At 36.9% G+C, this 17,335-nt stretch overlaps 3 protein-coding genes across 6 annotated transcripts; 1 reads left to right on the plus strand and 2 right to left on the minus strand.

The window, feature by feature from the left end:
• Positions 1 to 643: 643 nt before the first annotated feature.
• LOC111782685 (heat stress transcription factor A-4a-like) lies at positions 644 to 2,806 on the minus strand. 2 transcript variants are annotated; one of them, XM_023663482.1, is made up of 3 exons: positions 2,685 to 2,806; positions 1,848 to 2,469; positions 644 to 1,760 (listed from the first exon to the last, which is right to left on the minus strand). In XM_023663482.1, exons 2-3 carry the CDS (start codon positions 2,064 to 2,066, stop codon positions 744 to 746), a joined length of 1,236 nt encoding a protein of 411 aa, XP_023519250.1. In that variant the 5' UTR covers positions 2,067 to 2,469; positions 2,685 to 2,806; the 3' UTR covers positions 644 to 743. The 2 variants fall into 2 exon arrangements, with proteins under 2 accessions (XP_023519250.1, XP_023519251.1); XM_023663483.1 differs by having other exon boundaries at positions 2,652 to 2,806.
• Positions 2,807 to 6,389: 3,583 nt separating this feature from the next.
• LOC111782687 (BES1/BZR1 homolog protein 4-like) lies at positions 6,390 to 9,208 on the plus strand. Of its 3 annotated transcripts, XM_023663485.1 has the most exons (3): positions 6,394 to 6,796; positions 8,074 to 8,882; positions 8,956 to 9,208. In XM_023663485.1, the coding sequence occupies exons 1-3, from the start codon at positions 6,581 to 6,583 to the stop codon at positions 8,957 to 8,959; spliced, it is 1,029 nt and encodes a 342-aa protein (XP_023519253.1). In that variant the 5' UTR covers positions 6,394 to 6,580; the 3' UTR covers positions 8,960 to 9,208. The 3 variants fall into 3 exon arrangements, 2 of the variants coding, with proteins under 2 accessions (XP_023519254.1, XP_023519253.1); XM_023663486.1 differs by lacking the exon at positions 8,956 to 9,208 and having other exon boundaries at positions 6,390 to 6,796; positions 8,074 to 8,886; XR_002813177.1 differs by lacking the exons at positions 8,074 to 8,882; positions 8,956 to 9,208 and adding an exon at positions 7,579 to 7,964 and having other exon boundaries at positions 6,723 to 6,796.
• Positions 9,209 to 9,295: 87 nt separating this feature from the next.
• On the minus strand, positions 9,296 to 12,655 carry LOC111782683. Its single transcript, XM_023663481.1, has 5 exons — positions 12,346 to 12,655; positions 11,306 to 12,202; positions 10,222 to 10,422; positions 9,905 to 10,100; positions 9,296 to 9,749 (listed from the first exon to the last, which is right to left on the minus strand). Exons 1-5 carry the CDS (start codon positions 12,445 to 12,447, stop codon positions 9,565 to 9,567), a joined length of 1,581 nt encoding a protein of 526 aa, XP_023519249.1. The 5' UTR covers positions 12,448 to 12,655; the 3' UTR covers positions 9,296 to 9,564.
• Positions 12,656 to 17,335: the final 4,680 nt, after the last annotated feature.

The following is a 17,335-nucleotide window of genomic DNA, read 5'->3' on the forward strand; positions in this document are numbered from 1 at the left end:
CGTTTTGCAGCCTGTTGGAAGTCCTCAACAAATCATCATTCAAATCCTCGAACAAATAGAACCTTCTCGAAAGTTGGGCGCTTGCGCGTAAATGAACCCTACTCAGAAGGAAGGAGATACTACTACAATCTAAACACTATTAACAACAAAACTAAATTAATGAAATATTAAACAAGAATACAAACTCTTTCTTCTCATGTTAAAGGGTTTCATGATACTTCACTGATATCTCCATAACAAAAGATAAACCATCAATATTCAAAGACAATAGGAAACAGAAAACAAATGCATGAAAGTCAGAAGATTGAAACAAACTAATCCAAGATGCAATGTTAGGAACCTCAACTCTCCACAATTGCTTTTGGTTTCCCCAAAGGCCTCGTACCAATGGAGATAATGTTCCTCACTTATAAACCCATGATCAATGCCTTAATTAGCCGATGTAAACTAACATATAAATATAGTTCCGCGGGACTCAAATTCCTAATAATAATCACTTGCATACTATACAATGATCCAACACTAATGCCTATTCCCTATTACACAACCAAAGTAGTCAAAATTATTATTCATTCACAGGTACAGCCACTAATTCTCTAAACAAGTCAAGCATTATGAGGGAATCAAAACCAATGAAAACATGTGAAGAAAGACATAGATGAGAGCCCAAATGTTCCATTTTATAATAAATTATGTACATGTGAGCTAAGGAAAATCAGTAGTTCAGAAAAACAATCAACCTACTATGAAAATTTCTCTGCTGGAGCGAGGTTCCCTATCTGTTCTACAACATTATTTACACTCCTCGTGTTCCACCAAAAATTTCCTTGATCGCTCGGTCTGTTTTCTTCGATTATGACATCAGAATCTTTTCTGGCTGATTGAACTTCTTGTGGGTCAGATGAACCAGGATTCTCCGTCAAGAATTGCTGCCAGAAAACATCATTGACACCAGTTGGTACTGGAGCTTTGACTCCAGCTGCCTGATCTTTCGAGGCTACAGATTCAGGAGCAACGGTTGCCATGGGCTCCAAATTCATGTCAATTCCTGGTGATTTACACCGAAGCTCCTCACTAACTTGCCTGCAAGTTACAGCAGGGCTACTGGCATGACTTACAGATCCACCCAACTCCAGGTTTGAGCTGGAATCAAGTGGACTAATTGTTTGACCATAACTATGGATAATGCCTTCCCAAAAGGCTATGGATGTCTCAAGAAGTTCAAACTGTTCTTCTTTCAAAATTGGATCAAAACTACAATCCATATTTTCTCTACTAATGGTTTGAGTTGTCCCCATCTGATTATCCTCAAGGTTATCTTCACTATTGTTGTAAGAAACTCTAGGCAATCTCCTCTTTCTATCAGAAGTTTCCAATTGTGGCAGAAGATCCAAGCGAAGTCCTGGTTTATGCAAAAAACGAGCGATCAGACTGATAAATAATTGCATGCCTTGTTGAACACATTGAAAGCGATCTTTCAAATTCTGCATTTGCAACACAACTCCTTGATACTCTTGTTTGTGTTTCCGCAACTCAAGAACAAGCTGCTCTTTATCCCGTTTCAGCGTCTCGATGTTATCCTCGAAGCTCTTTCTCTCGACTTCAGTTAGCGGAGGAGATACTCCTTGTCCATGGGGGTTCTGTAAAGAATGACTATGAACTGGTTTTCTCCTGTGGATGTTCTTCATCAGGTGTTGCTCACCTCTAACAAAATCATCATTGGCAAATTCCCATTGATCAGGATCCACCTTCTTGAACCCCTAAAGTAATGAACAAAATGTTCAGAAAACAAAAACAAGGACACAATCACAACAATAAGCAAGTAAATGAAAAACTTATCATCTTACATAAGTATTGAGCTGCCTGATGAAGCTCGAGAAGTTGCTATGCTTAAAGAATTTAGGCAACAAAACTGATGAGAACTCCAGTGGTTTCCAAACAACAAAGCTTTTATCACTTGAACTCCATGAAACAATCGAATTGGTTGAAGGATCATCGACCATATCATATGTTTTGACTAAAAATGGAGGCAACGAAGTCAAGCCGCTTCCCTGAGCTTCATCCATTCTATATCCTAACCTCTCCAATCCCCAAAATAAGAACCCCCAAATTAAGAAACCAAAAGCTGTACATTAACAACTCCCAATCCACCAAATTGCAAACAGAAGATCGCGTATCAAAATCCTTACAAAAATATCAATACAACTCTCAACAGATTCACCACATCAAACTTCAAGAACAACAACGATAATCCACCAAAGAACTTCAAACCTCAAAAGCAAAAACCCCCAGTTGGGTCTTCATTTAAATCACAAAAACACTGGTGAATCCCAGAAATTTCCATCGAAGCTTGATTTCCAGGCAAACCCAATTCAGAATTATCGATTTCCATATGGGATTTTGAAAGAAATTACGAATTTTGCATTGACCCTTCTCCAGTCAACTCGAGTAGAACTTGCTCAACATAGCCTAAAGAAGACAAAAGAACAGAGAGTTGCGGAACGGAATTTAACGGTTTGAACTGAAGTAATAAAATACTTAATGAAATCCAATGAATTCAATTGAAATAACAAAAAAGTGGAAACGAAAGACGATTAAAAAATGCCCTTAGATTCAACAAACAAAAAGAGGAGGGGGGAAAAGAGACGAACGATTAAAAATCCAAACTCTGAGGGCACCTGTACCTCTTTTCCTTCGCTTTGATTGGGAGAAACCTACATGGAAACACCGAAATCTTTGATTGATGCACTGCCTAACACGGGCTTGAAGAAAATTATCAGTCACTAAAATGGCGGAAAAAGATAAAGCGCTGGAACTTGAAGGATAAGGCAACTATTAAAGCATCCAATTATTAAAATGTGCCAAATTGAAGGAGGCGCACGTGGAAGATAATCATTCGCCATATCTCAAAATTACGAACTACTCCCTCTTATTTTCCTTTTTTGGAAAAACAAATTAATTCTCTCTCAATTTATTTTGGGCAAAATATATATTCGATCCTTGTGTGGTAAATGTTTATTTGTTAAATTTCAAATTGTTTTTTTTTTTTATCTTCTACCCAATTGAATTAAATTTAATATTACAAATTTTTATTCATCAAATAGTTTACCAATATATATATATATATCAATTTATATCTTGTAGTTTGAAAAAAAAAAAAAAACCATATACATTTTTTAAAAAAAGAATTAGAATAATTTCATTATATATTTTCGTCAAAACGATGTGACAACGACTTACCATAAAAACTGAGACTCGAACTAAATGGTTTCAATTCTTCTTCACACGATTTCAAGTCTTAATTTCCACTCAACATTCTATCGAAGTTCTATTACAAAGATAAATTAAAAAGTTCCGTCATTTCTCCTTTAAAAACATAATTGAAGTTATTCAAATTGAAGTGGTGTATCATTTCGTGTATAGGTGTAATCTAGACCATAAATATAAAACATCACGATCCAACATAAAAACATGTTTGAACACAATCAAGTCTTTTAGCTCGTTACAACTATTCGAGTCAAAGTAGTTATGCGATGAAGTTATGTATCCTTTCTTGTATGTGTGTGATCTAGATACAAAAAAAACGAAACAATATGATTTGATGGCTGAGCATATGCTATTTTATATATGGTGCATTATTTTACATATGAATACGGCCCCTATAGTTGAGAATATATTTTTGGCTGCCACATTATGCTATATAAGTGTAGGCATATAAAAAATGCTAAATATATGATTATGTAAAAGAAAAGGACAAACCACTGACCCAAAACGACACCGCTTCATTTTCATATGTGCTCACTAAATTATTTATGGGTTTTTATATTTGAATTCCAAATTAAGCAATAGATTTTGTTATTAAGATTTATAATCATTTTGGGACTAAAATCATGTTGAATTATCTTGAATTTTAAACGGATTAATTTAGATGAAAATCATATTTTAAAATAATCTTATTATTAGTGAACAATTATTATTACATTTCAAAATATCCATAGATTTAAGGAAATAATATCTGTATCCTTAATTATTTTTTATAATTGTTTTTTTTTTAAAGAAAATAAAAAACAGAGAGAGAGAGAGAGAGAGAGAAATAGAAGAAATAAAGTGCATGACAACTAAAAATGTCCCCCCGCACTCGGCGTCTCATCAATAGCCGGACTCCATTCCTCAATTTTCATTATAATTTAATATCGTCTACACGTCCGCGGCGCACGTGTGGGCTGTTCACCACCACTACCGTTAACTGCGGAATTAAATTAAACCATTCTCTTGTTATGTTTAAAAAACAATTTTTTTAAAGGAAATATTCAGTTCTCTTACCCTTTCAATTCCATCGCTTTTTAACTCTAAATTTAAATAATTATTGTAATTAATATCTTCCCCTTCAATAAATTACATAAAATTCAACTTACAAAGCATTTAAAATCGTATCAAAATAATGTCTAAACTTAATCACAAAATATAAATAAATGTAAAATAAAATAAACAATATTTCACTCTCATATCCATCTAGAGTCAATAAGCTAGCNAAGAAAGGATTAAACAAATTTAACTAATCAGAATTTATTCTCTCTTGAAAAAACAAAAAAAAAACCACACCAAAAGTTCTACATCAACTATAAGTTATGGTATAAGATTACCAAAAGACCCTCAAACTCGAGCTACAAATTGAAACCTGACCCATAAATGGGCCTCAGCCCAATCCTATAAATTGAAAGTGTATTTGGTCATATATTGAATTATTAAATTTATATGTACCATTTAGCAATATTTGAGAGTGAGAATTTGCCTCGGTTAATCTTTTTTGGTTATTTTTTCACGACGTTAATTTTGTGAATTACATTTTTGTGTTCATAGTGGGTAAATGATTTCTTATAAACAAAATTGGACAATTTTTTATGAAAATCACACGTCTAATCAATCCAATACCTTAAGAACGGTAGTTACTATAAAATAAGAGCGTTAGATCATATTCGTACCTGTAAGCTAGACTGAATTATTTAGTGCGTTAAATCAAGACCAAATAGAAAATAATTTTGGTCCATAACACAAGATGAAATGCAGATGCAACAGAGTCGCATTTTGTGATAAACTTTTGAGGCTAAAACTAGAAATGTTCTTTTTATCGGTAGGGTTGGGACCTTGCGTATACCCACCTCTAATGGGGAGGAGACCATTTAAATTGGGTTTGGGGAGGGAGTGAGAAATATTTTATTTTTCTATAAATGAAGCTACGGATTATATTCCTTATCTTTACCGGTGTTTAACACATATTAAATATATATATTTATATATTAAAAATATTAATCAGTAATTTGTGAACTAATTATAATATTTAAAATAAAGATGGTATAACATTAAAATTTAAATTTTTAGAAATTAAACAATTTTGTTAATAAAAATTATTGTGAAAAAATAAAAAGTTAATAATTGTATTTTTTTAAAAGAATAATAAACGGGTAAAAATTACCTACTAGAAACTGGTTCCCCACAAAAATAAAATGGAAAATTTCACGAGATGACCTCCCCATCCCGCCCTTTGGACATCTCTAGCTGAAACTTGATCGATTTCCATGTTATTTATGATTGTTTATTACTCACAGAATTTTTGTAATTGGATTTTACATATGGGAATTATATCCTCGGAAGATATTTTCATTTTGAATCTAAGTGGTTACATTATCTCGACCTTTACAACATATGGATCTCATCATCATTTATGTATCAAAACAAAAATATCTACACGAAAAAACGTCTATTCAAGACATTAGAAAGTGGTGAAGTATCTTCCCTACAAAACCAGGAGGATGAAAAGACACGAACACTTTTCAAATCGAGGAAAATAAGCTACACCATGTGGGGTCTCTCCCACGCTCTGGATTTCTATTAGGCGGTGATGTAAACCACGGGTGTCATTATCAGTTCTTCCAACGACATCAATGACTGGATGGATGCCACGTGGGCTTGAGGGTAAAATCTTAAATAAGCCAAATTTCAATTAGGAGTGTAGCCAGCAAGGAAATGGTGCCTACACCCGGGACCACAGTAAGCTCTGGGAGACCGGGACACGTGGCTGGACTGTGATCCTTCAGGCTCATTTGTGATTCGTCGAGAAAAAGACGTTGGTTAGGGCGTGATTCTCACGTGGAGTGGCTGCCCGGAGGGCATGAGACTAATTCCATAAATAAATAAAAAATCGTAAACACGTGTCTACTCCGTGATTATGGGATGGGAGGAAACAAAAGAACAAAAGGACACATTCGTAATTTCGCGGTACTAAAATACGCATACACCCAACGTCTCTCTCTATTTTTATTTTATTTGTTTTATTCATAATTATATATTTAAAAAAAAAAGAAAAAAAGGAAAAAGAAAAATCCCCCAAATCACCGGCTGACTGGCTCTTATAATAACAACACATTTTCTCACAAATTTTCTCGAGAGAGAAACTTTCATCCACTTCGCACCGTTTTACAGTGATTTTGTTGTTGTTGTTGTTCTTCTTCTTCTTCTCCGGCCACCGATCTTCACAATTTCCGCTCTGAATACGAAATCTCCGATTCAGAGCTTGTTTAGTATGACATCGGGGACGAGAATGCCCACTTGGAAGGAGAGGGAGAACAACAAGCGCCGTGAGAGGCGCCGACGTGCCATCGCCGCTAAGATCTTTCTTGGCCTGCGAATGTACGGAAACTATAAGCTTCCTAAGCACTGCGATAATAATGAGGTCCTCAAAGCCCTCTGTGTTGAAGCTGGGTGGACTGTAGAGGAAGACGGCACTACCTATCGGAAGGTATCTTACTCACTCTCCCCACTTTCTCGCGATCGCTCTCTTTTATTCCGAATGTGACTTTATTTCTTGCACTGTTTCTCTCCTCTTTTCAATTGCTAGTTGAAATTAGGTTGGTTGGATTGATTGATTGATGTTATGTTCTTGTTTCTGTAATTGCTTTGAGTATGGATCGGAATTTGCGAAAATGATGCTAATATGATCTGCCGTTGCTGGGACGTTGTACCTCTCTCTGTGATTTTATGACATTGTCTGTTTTAGACCTAAGCACGCATAATTTTGTACAGACAAATTTGGTCACAATGGAAATGTTGTCTTCATTATGGAAGTGGGGTTGGGCATAGTAAGTTGTTTCGATTTGGGGAATTTTAGAATCACGGACCTGTTAAGAGAGTCCGACGGTCAGCTCTCAACCTTAATTCTGTTGACTGCTTTACTTTTTTATTGGAGCCCACTATAAGATTCGTTCGGGTTCAGTCCTTGGTGGAAGACGACGAGGATTTCTCTGAGCTTTTCAGACGCCAACACCGAGATGTTTCCAACACAAGGAACTGCTTCTACGAAACCATCAAAATTAACCTCCACTTGTCTCCGAAAGTTTAGCTACTTTTTAGGGATGAGTTTGTTCTTTTTTAAGCCAATTTTATCTCCTTGATTCGAGCTTATACTTTCATTGGTTTCGTTAATTATCCAAACCCATTGCCAAGCTTCTGCAGAAACANTTTTTTTTTTTTTTTTTTTTTTTTTTTTTTTTTTTTTTTTTTTTTTTTTTTTTTTTTTTTCAGTTAATTGAGAGCACAGCTTGATAATGGAGCTGGGCCAGCAAGCTGTGTGAAAATCTACATCCCAGTCAGCTCAATGAATAATTTCAGACCAAGCATTCACGATTCTTCCTTGACTACATGCGTTTTTTAATAAAAAAAAATCAGATCTTTTGGTCCTTTTCGGCAAACAACGTTTCCTTTTTAGCATTATAACACGAGGCTACAGGAACACGCTGGGGGACAACATGTAGTGGGGTATTTTGTTTTCTTTTGGCGTCACTTGTATTCGGTCATCATCATATTCGTCAATGATACTTCTCCAGCATAGGTCGATCTTGTATGATTTGAATCAACTTTCTTAGTCATTGATCAATCTTCTAATCGTTGAAATTGTTTTGCCCGGAGTATATTACCGATTCTTCCTTCTACCGTTCTACTCAAACTTAGGATGCCTTCTTTCTCTGCAATTGTTGTCGATTGTCATTCTTTCACTGATAATTAATTGACACTTCGCAGGGATGCAAGCCTGTGGAACGCGATATCATGGGCGGATCAGCTTCTGCAAGTCCATGTTCATCTTACCAGCCGAGCCCATGTGCATCTTATAACCCAAGTCCTGCGTCTTCTTCCTTCCCAAGCCCTTCCCGTTACGCCATTAAAGGCAATGACAATGCTGCTGATCCCAATTCCCTCATCCCATGGCTGAAGAACCTCTCCTCAGCTTCATCACCAGCCTCCTCCAGGCTGCCTCACCATCTTTATATTACTGGTGGCTCCATAAGTGCACCTGTTACCCCTCCGTCGAGCTCCCCAACTGCTCGAACACCCAGAAAACCAAATGATTGGGACAATCATCCAGCAGTTGCTCCTGCTTGGGCAGCACAGCGCTTCTCATGTTTGCCTGCATCGACCCCTCCGAGCCCTGGGCGTCAGGTGTTGGCTGATTCAGCATGGTTTGATAGTATGCGGATTCCTCAAAGTGGACCATCGTCACCAACCTTCAGCCTTGTGGCTAGGAATCCTTTTGGATTTAAGGAGGCAATGTCTGCTGGAGGTCCTTCATTCGGATTTAAGGAGGCAATGTCAAATCCAATGTCTGCTGGAGGGTCTCGTAATTGGACTCCTACACAGAGCGGGACGTGCTCGCCCACGGTTGCTGCGGGCACCGATCATACTTCAGATGTTCCTATGACGGATGGGACTGCAGCGGAGTTTGCCTTCGGAAGTTGTTCGATTGGGTTGGTGAAGCCTTGGGAAGGAGAGAGAATTCATGAGGAATGCATCTCTGATGATCTCGAACTTACACTTGGGAATTCAAGGACGAGGTAAACTCACTTTATCTCCTCTTAAATGCAATTTTGGCGACTTGCTAAGTGATTATATGTTGTCCAAACGCAGGTGAAAGAAAGTCGGGAGTTCTTAAATTTGGTTCTTTCTTCAAAGGGAAAAATTCAACTGATGTCCGTGTGTATTGGTTGGCAAAGATTTGCCCCTCGGTTGACGGTTAATTCTTTCCTTGATAATCGATTTGTTGTTTTCGTTCCTTCCAAAAAGAAAATTATATTCCACTAATGGATTCCCTGCCTTCGTTGTTGAAAGGGATATTTCATTGCCATATAATATTCAATTTAATTGGATGTCAAAGCTCTCACCTACTGCTCCATTCCTTCCCCTCCAATTACAATGCAGTGAAACATTTCATAACATTACTGAAATACTTCGGAGAAACTAATGAAAATATTGGTGGCAATCGCTCCATAACATCAATGCATATACAATACTTCCAAGAATCAGATCACATTTCAATTTTGTTTTACCTTGCCCCTTTTTCTGTACATACTGTGCATAAGAGACTATAGGTAACGGTATATTGACAGAAACAAAGAATGATGGTGAAAAAGGAGCTATACAGTTCGTGTACCAAACAAGGCAAATGCCTCACCTGAATGAAACTATAGAATTTTTCTCATCAGGTGAATTGAGATGATTAATTTACACTGAGCTTGATCAATTCTCGATCTTCTGGTAAAGATCGGCGAGAGCACGATATAGAGTAGCAGCGGCAGGTGGTCTTGGGAGTGAACCAAGGAGAATGTCGGTGGCACTTATCGACTGATTACCATAGAATCGAGCATTTTCTTGTGTTCGAGTGGTAACAATACTTCCTTTAAGTGAACATCCAACAAATGCACCTGGAAAGTGATACAGAAATGTTATTCAAACACACAACCAGAAGTAAAAATAAGATCTTATAAATTCCAGCAATATGCAAACCAAGATATCGCTTTCCAATCATATTATACCAGAAAAATGGCTTCAAAAACATGTTTAAGTTGAAACAGCAGACCTTTACTAGAACTATATGTATAACAGGAGCCAAAACCACCATCACCAGCTCGTATATCGGCTTCGGCCGTCCTCCCAATTACTCCAACTGCAGCGCTCACGCCAGCCCCAACGGCTAGGTGCATATTTCCGCTGAATGCATTGACAGCCTCACTTGTCCTCAAGACGATTATAAAGTCGGTCAGTTCTCCTCCAATCTGTGTAAAGAGAGGCAATGCCCAAATTATAGTTTAGATGTTCATTGGAGAAGAGACCATGATATCACAAACTGAGAAAAACTTGAACTACTCGTGAGTTGTTAAGAGTAGAAACACAGACCTGAGCTCCCCACCCCATACCAATTGATGAAATTGCAGACGGAGGAGACCACGAGCCATCTTCTCTGCGCGCAACTACGAGACCGGTTCCTACATTGTAAGTAACCACTGCTCCCATTTTGACAGCAGTAATAATTGCTAGACCTTTTGCTCGTCCTAGAATGGCATCTGGAATTAGCTTCTCAGGCTTTAAACAACCCACCTGAGCAACAGCAGGATAACATAACGAACGTTTAAGGAAAACTTGAAAAAATATAGAATCTGATATGAACCAAGAGACATCAATCATACAATATGCTTCAATAATGATATGAACCAAGAGACATCAATCATACAATATGCTTCAATGAAGATGTAAAGAAAATATTGTATGATTGATGTCTCTTGGTTCATATCAGAATCCTTATTCAACAAACTCTCCGTAAGATTGTCAGAGAAATTTACGGAGAGCTTAGGTAAGATCCCACATTGGTTGGGGGAGAACGAAACATTCTTTATAAAAATGTGGAAATCTCTCCCCATCAGACGCGTTTTAAAAACCTTGAGAGGAAGCACGAAAGGGAAAGACCAAAGAGGACAATATCTGCTGACGGAGGGGTTGGACTGTTACAAATGGTATCAGAGCTGGACACCGGGCGATGTGCCAGCAAGGACGCTACAAGGCGATGTGCCAGCAAGAACGCTGGGCCCCGAAGAGGGTGGATTGGAAGGTCCCACATTGATTGGAGAAAGGAATGAATGTCAGCAAGGGTGCTAGACCCCGAAGGGGGTGGATTGTGAGATCCCACACCAGTTGGGGAGGAGAACGAAACACTCTTTATAAGGGGGTGGAAACCTCTCCATGGAAGAGGCATTTTCTAAACCTTGAGGAGAAGCCCGAAAGGAAAAGCCCAAAGAGGACAATATCTGCTTGTGAGTATTTCATTCATTAACAAATAATAAAAATCCATTTTTGACTATCAAACCTAATCTTCTGGATAGTTTTGAATTACAAAAATGAGATAATCATACTTCTGAGGAAGAGTCATTTCAAACCATATGCATCAACGACTAATTGAACCAACACTCAAGACTTCAATATTTACCTTATTATAAGCTCGAATGGTGTTTGTAGCTTTATAGATCTCATGTTCCATCGACTGTCCCCAAGGGAAGTTTACCCATGACCTCAATGTACTGAGGTCCGTAAGGTCACGGGTCGGTAACTGCGCAGCATTACTCACTTTATCCATTAAATATGGTTGCACAGATTCAAGCCGAACGTTACATACATCGCATACTCGCTGTGGATCCGCAACACGAAATTTTACAGGCAGCAAGCTCCTCCCTTTAGAGCAATCCCCACAAAATATCCCACCACAAAAGCGGCAGTGATGCCTGGAGCACATGATTGGATGAAACTTCACACCACATAACATACAAGAAGAAGCAGCGCTATCAGACAACCATCTGGGTGGCTCAGCTTCAAGGATTTCTCTTATATTTCCAAAATTTGCTTCAGTGAGCGAATGAGCCAGTTCATTCAAAGCCTGCTCCACCATATGGCTAGATATCCATGACAACCTATACCCATTGTTACTCATGGAAGTCATCGAACCGACCTTTCCTCGTGCTGCAAGCAACATTTCTACTATCACATCCCACATCGTTAACTCTTTTTCTACCTCAAAGAATTGGCTCCACCCTGATTCACCTTCAGGAAAGCAACCGCCATTCAAGTGAAAACCCTTAGCCCACTCTTCATGATCAGTTTCAGACATGGGTGGAACAGAAATTGGTATCCAAACTCCAGTATCTTCCAACATAGGCGAATCATAATAGAAATAATTTGCCCTATTCTTATTAGAACAGTTTTGCATTTCCCCAGTGCTATGGTGTGACTCAGAATCATTTTCCCTAAATTCAACAGTTTTTTCACTTGGAGAAAACTGGGCGCCCGACGGAATGTCAAGCTCTCGAAATGAATCAAGTTTTGGATAGCCCTACACGATATTATAATCATATGAATTGGCCAGAAAACGAACTTTAATATCAGATAATCGACCAGGAACAAAACCAGAACAAAAATATTTGAAGAACAACAGAACAACCACGTAATTGAACCGAAAGATATGCATAGACTTACCAGAGGAGAACCCGGAAAGGAATTGGGATGATCGGAAGCTCTTGAAGCCAAAGTTTCAAAGGCTTGGGAATCGGTCGGAGAACACGGATGATTCTCCTCCATCGAAGAAAATTATGAACCTCGATCCGATAGCCAAGAGCGATCGATCACACCAGATGAATAAACCCCCTGAAGAATTCGAAAGCACAATGAAATTCTGAAATTGAAGAAATTTGTGGAAGAGACCGACGGATGGGTCTCCGTTGTTTGTTTTACGTCTCCCTCACGCTTACGTTTCTATGCTCTGTACATAAATCCCTAATTTATTCTTATTTGAAAATTTCTGATTCCCTTTTGGATTATATTTCAAAAGAAATATAAAATTAAATTAGTTCTATAAAAAAATAAATTTTTAATTTTTATTATTTATAATGAGACAACAAGATTAAATAGCTAAACTAAAAACTGAAAGTTTATTGTAGCTGTGGGGTTTAGATTCCCACAGCTCTTCCTCCGTTTCCATGGGAAGGAGCTCCGATCTTCCAAACCGGCTCTCCATTGTTCTAGTCTCCTTCCTCTTCTTCTTCTTCTGCGTTTCATGTAATGGTTTATCCGGAGATCGGAAACCGAACTCGGCCAGTTCGGATCGTAGTTTAATGAGCTCACAGAGAAGGAGAGACCAACGGATCTTTAATTGCGGCGAGAAGGTTTCGGCGTTACAGTGTTCCCAGAGCCCCAACTGCCGGTGGTGCCGGAGCGAGGTTATTGACGATACCTGCTTCACCAGAACTGAGGCTTTGAGATTGCCCCAACAGGTTTTTTCCTGTGATTGAAATTCCTCTCTCTATCTAATTTTTATTGTGTTCTGTTGCTTTTCGGCTGTGGGTCATGGGTTTACTTCATATCTTTTGATCTTCATGGCTGCTAGGGTTAGGTCTTTTCTTCAAACCTTAGGACTCCCAAATTTTGAAAGATCAATATAGTGCTGATTGTCTTTAAACTTATGAGTGTATTTTAATCGAATTTGCGGATTGGTTGGGTTTGTAATGTGTTGTATGTACAGCGATTACTTCAAATGCTATGAATCTTTGTTCATGTGTTCATGTTAGTCTCACTTCTAAAGATGCCTTAGTTACTGAATTTCAACGAATACTAAATCCTGCCAAGGGAAACAATACTTCTCTCATTTACTGTAGGAGTAAAAATACTTTTAGGAACCACGAACCTACTTAGTAGTATGATATCGTCCACTTTGAGCGTAAGCTCTTGATTTTCCCAAAAGAGCTCATACCAATGGAGATATTCCTTACTTGTAAACCCATGATCATCCCCTTAATCAGCTAATGTGGGACTCCCTCCCAACAATCCTCAACCATCCTCTCCTCTAACAAAGTATACCATAGAGCCTCCCCTAAGGCCTATGGAGTCCTCGAACCAAGTACACCTTTTTTGACACTTCAGTCACCTTTGGCTACACCTTTGAGGCTAGCAGCTTCTTTGTTTGACGCTGGAGGATTCGATTAGCATGGCTAAATTAAAGGCATGACTCTGATACCATGTTAGGAACTATGACTCCACAATTGTATGATATTGTCCACTTTGAGTATAAGCTCTCATGGTTTTGCTTTTGGTTTCCCCAACCGACCTTATACCAAACTCTGAAGAGAAGTCTAAAAGGAAAAGTCAAAAGAGGACGATGTCTGCTAGCAGTGGACTTGAATTTTTACAAATGGTATCAGAACCAGAACCAGACACCAAATGTGTGCTAGCGAGGACGCTAGGCCCCCAAGAGGGTGGATTGTGAGATCTCACATTCGTTGGAGAGGGGAATAAAGCATTACTTATAAGGGTAAACCTCTCCCTGGACGCGTTTTAAAACTTTGAGAAGAAGTCCAAAGGGTAATGAAGGAGCTATATATATAGAAGCCCTAAGAATTCTATCAAAGATTGACATCTCATCTATGCCTAAATTTTTTCCATTAAAACTTGTAGTGTCACTTGGAAAGTCCCTGTGGAGGGATGAGCGCTGCAACTAAACCTAAATTGCTTGCTAAGCTTGGCCCAAGGAATTGAGGCACCCCGGTGTAGACATGGGTGGGAATATTGTTTCCGTAGCCAACTATATAGCTAATTTTCATTGGATTATCTCCAAGTATTGAATTCTATGAAATTCTTATACTAACTGAAGGATTTTTAGACTTCAGTCTAAAATCTTTATGTCAGTGATTCCAACATTTGTTTGGTTTTGTTTCCGATTAACAAGTTTGAAAGCTTCTTTGGAAAGCAGAAAGGTATTAGATCTCAAAATACAGCATAGAACTTAAAAACATTGTTTAGAGGTGATTTTGGAGAAGGTTAATATGAGATCCCACATTGATTGGAGAGGGGAACGAGTATCAACGAGGACGTTGGTTCTGAAAGGGGGTAGATTGTGAGATCCCACATTAGTTGGATAGTTGGAGAGAGGAACAAAACATTCTTTATAAGGATGTGGAAACCTCTCCCTAGCATACGCATTTTAAAAACCTCGAGGAGAAGTCCGAAAAGGAAAGCCCAAAGAGAACAATATCTGAGCGGAGGATTTGGGCTTGGGCGGGTGTTCTACATTTTCTGTTTTTTTGAAATAGAAGACAAAGAAATAATTCTTTATACAGCACTTGCATGAGACCGGGAGAAGGTTGGCAAATTTCTCTCTCACGGGTCGAGGGAAAGTTAGACCGGGAGAAGGTCGATAACTTTCTCTCTCACAGGTGAAGGGAAAGTTAGTCTTGCCATTGCTGTTTTATGCTCTGCTCAAGTGAACATTATGAAAGTTGAGTCTATCTTCTGATAGGCCTGCACTAATGTTTACTTCAACTTGCGTATGCATGGTCAATTTCATTTGAAAAAGACCGAAAAATGGAATTGAAATTGCTGAAATCCCATGCCAATATTTCAGGATCTACTGCTTTATTGCCTTCGAATTAGATTCTTGTAGTTGAACATGCTTAGAGACATCGACAATAATCGCCTTAGATTCAGGGACAAGTAATGGGCCAATAATTTGGGCCTCCTCAGGCTAAAAAAAATAGCAATTAATGGAAGAACATCAGGTTTATAATCCTCTAGAAAGCCTTGACTCACTCCATTTAAAGCATAGCCACCCAGCTCAAACCTACCAATTTTTAATTTTTTAAAGACCCTTTGTTCTTTTGACTCAGGTTCTTGACTTTCATTGCCTTATAATTAATACATCTTTGACTTGTTACGTGGAATTGTCAACCAAAGAATTGTAGTTCGAGTTCATACACATTTCTTTCAATATTTAATACGTTTTTATCAAATTTATATACTTTTTGTCAGTTGAACTGGGCTCAATTTCCATAAGGATGAATTTGTAAACTTGTATCATATAATTTACTTATTATGTTTTTTTTTTATTAACCCCTAATTTATTTTATTAAGGCCTAAACCATGAGCGAAAGTGATATAAAATGTGCTCATCTTTCATAGACAAATGTGTTTTTCCTTTTAATACTATCTCAAAGATCAATAGTTTGATCTCTTATCTCTAGAGATATCTATGAGGTTGTCCCGTCTTCTATTTCAATCTCAAAGATCAATAGTTTGATCTCTCATTTCTAGAGATATCTATGGGGTTGTTTCGTCTCTTGTTTCAATCTCAAAGATCAATAGTTCGATCTCTTGTCTCTAAAGATGTCTACGGGGTTGTCCTATCTCTTATTTTAATCCTCATCCCGTGAAACTTANGACTTAAGTTCCATGCGGGAAATTTTTCTCCATTTTTTATTACCCAACCAATTGTGTATTTACACATCTTAGTATATATAAAAACCATTGACATATTAATTAATATGGACACAACCATGGTTTGAGAATTATATATTTAAAATTTAGAAATTAAATAGGGAGATATGACTTTCAAAAAGAAATAAATATGGAGACGTTGCATGTTCAAGACCGTATGGTGTCAAATTTCCACGGGCCGGCAACGGAATGTAGTCGGTAGATTAGATTAATGGTTCAAATCCAAAAAAGTCAAATATTTACCTCTTAAAAGTCAGAACACCCAAAAAAGTCAAACATGTACTTTGTATAATTTTTCTTGTACTTTGAAGTGCACTTAGCAAATAATATTTTCTATTATATATATATATATATATATATATATATATATATATATATTAAAGTTGAGGAGAAAGCATCGCGTGGGTCAAGGGTATTCATATGACTCGATAATTGAATCAACTAGACTATACAACTCAAACCACAATTGTTGAATTTCTTTCGATTTCTTTCGATTACAACTATACTTTACTTTTAAAATAATTATAAAAGTTAAGACCCGATGATTTGTGAGTGTTTGATATTTGAATTTATATTTATTAGTTTTACAACTTTTCTAAAGCGTGTACATTTCTTCTTCATTTAGTCAAAATGTTCAACTAGGAAAAAAATTGGTCATTATTTTAATTACTTTTCAAAAAAGAAAAAAAAAAGTTTGATGATATTTTGTACGATGAAAAGTATTAAATTAATTTCCAAGAAAAAAAAAGTTGTTAGGACTTAAATGAAAGAGAAAAAAATTAAAATAAAAATCTAATTCGTCAATTTTTACCCTAAGTTTTTTCTATAATATTATATATATTTTAAAATTTTAATTTCATATAAAAATTTGGGTTGGATTTACTCTTATATTTTTATATTGGATTTAATGAAAATATTTTTTTTATGGTAATTTGAGTTTGTATTTGTTTNGTAATTTGAGTTTGTATTTGTTTTTTTTTTTTTTTTTTTTTTCTACAAATACAATTTGTTTTTAATAAGCCTCTAAATTCTCAACTTTATATTTAACCTCATTATTGGCATTTTAAAATTAACAGATTTGCTTTTCATATAATTGAATTTTGTATATTTAATTTTTTTTATTGAACAGATTTGTAATTTTATTTTATTTTTAAATAAATAGACAAATGACTTATCCACTTATCAAATATATATATATATATAT

This window comes from Cucurbita pepo, chromosome LG20, assembly GCF_002806865.2.
Source record: "Cucurbita pepo subsp. pepo cultivar mu-cu-16 chromosome LG20, ASM280686v2, whole genome shotgun sequence".
Classification (NCBI taxonomy): Eukaryota; Viridiplantae; Streptophyta; class Magnoliopsida; order Cucurbitales; family Cucurbitaceae; genus Cucurbita; species Cucurbita pepo.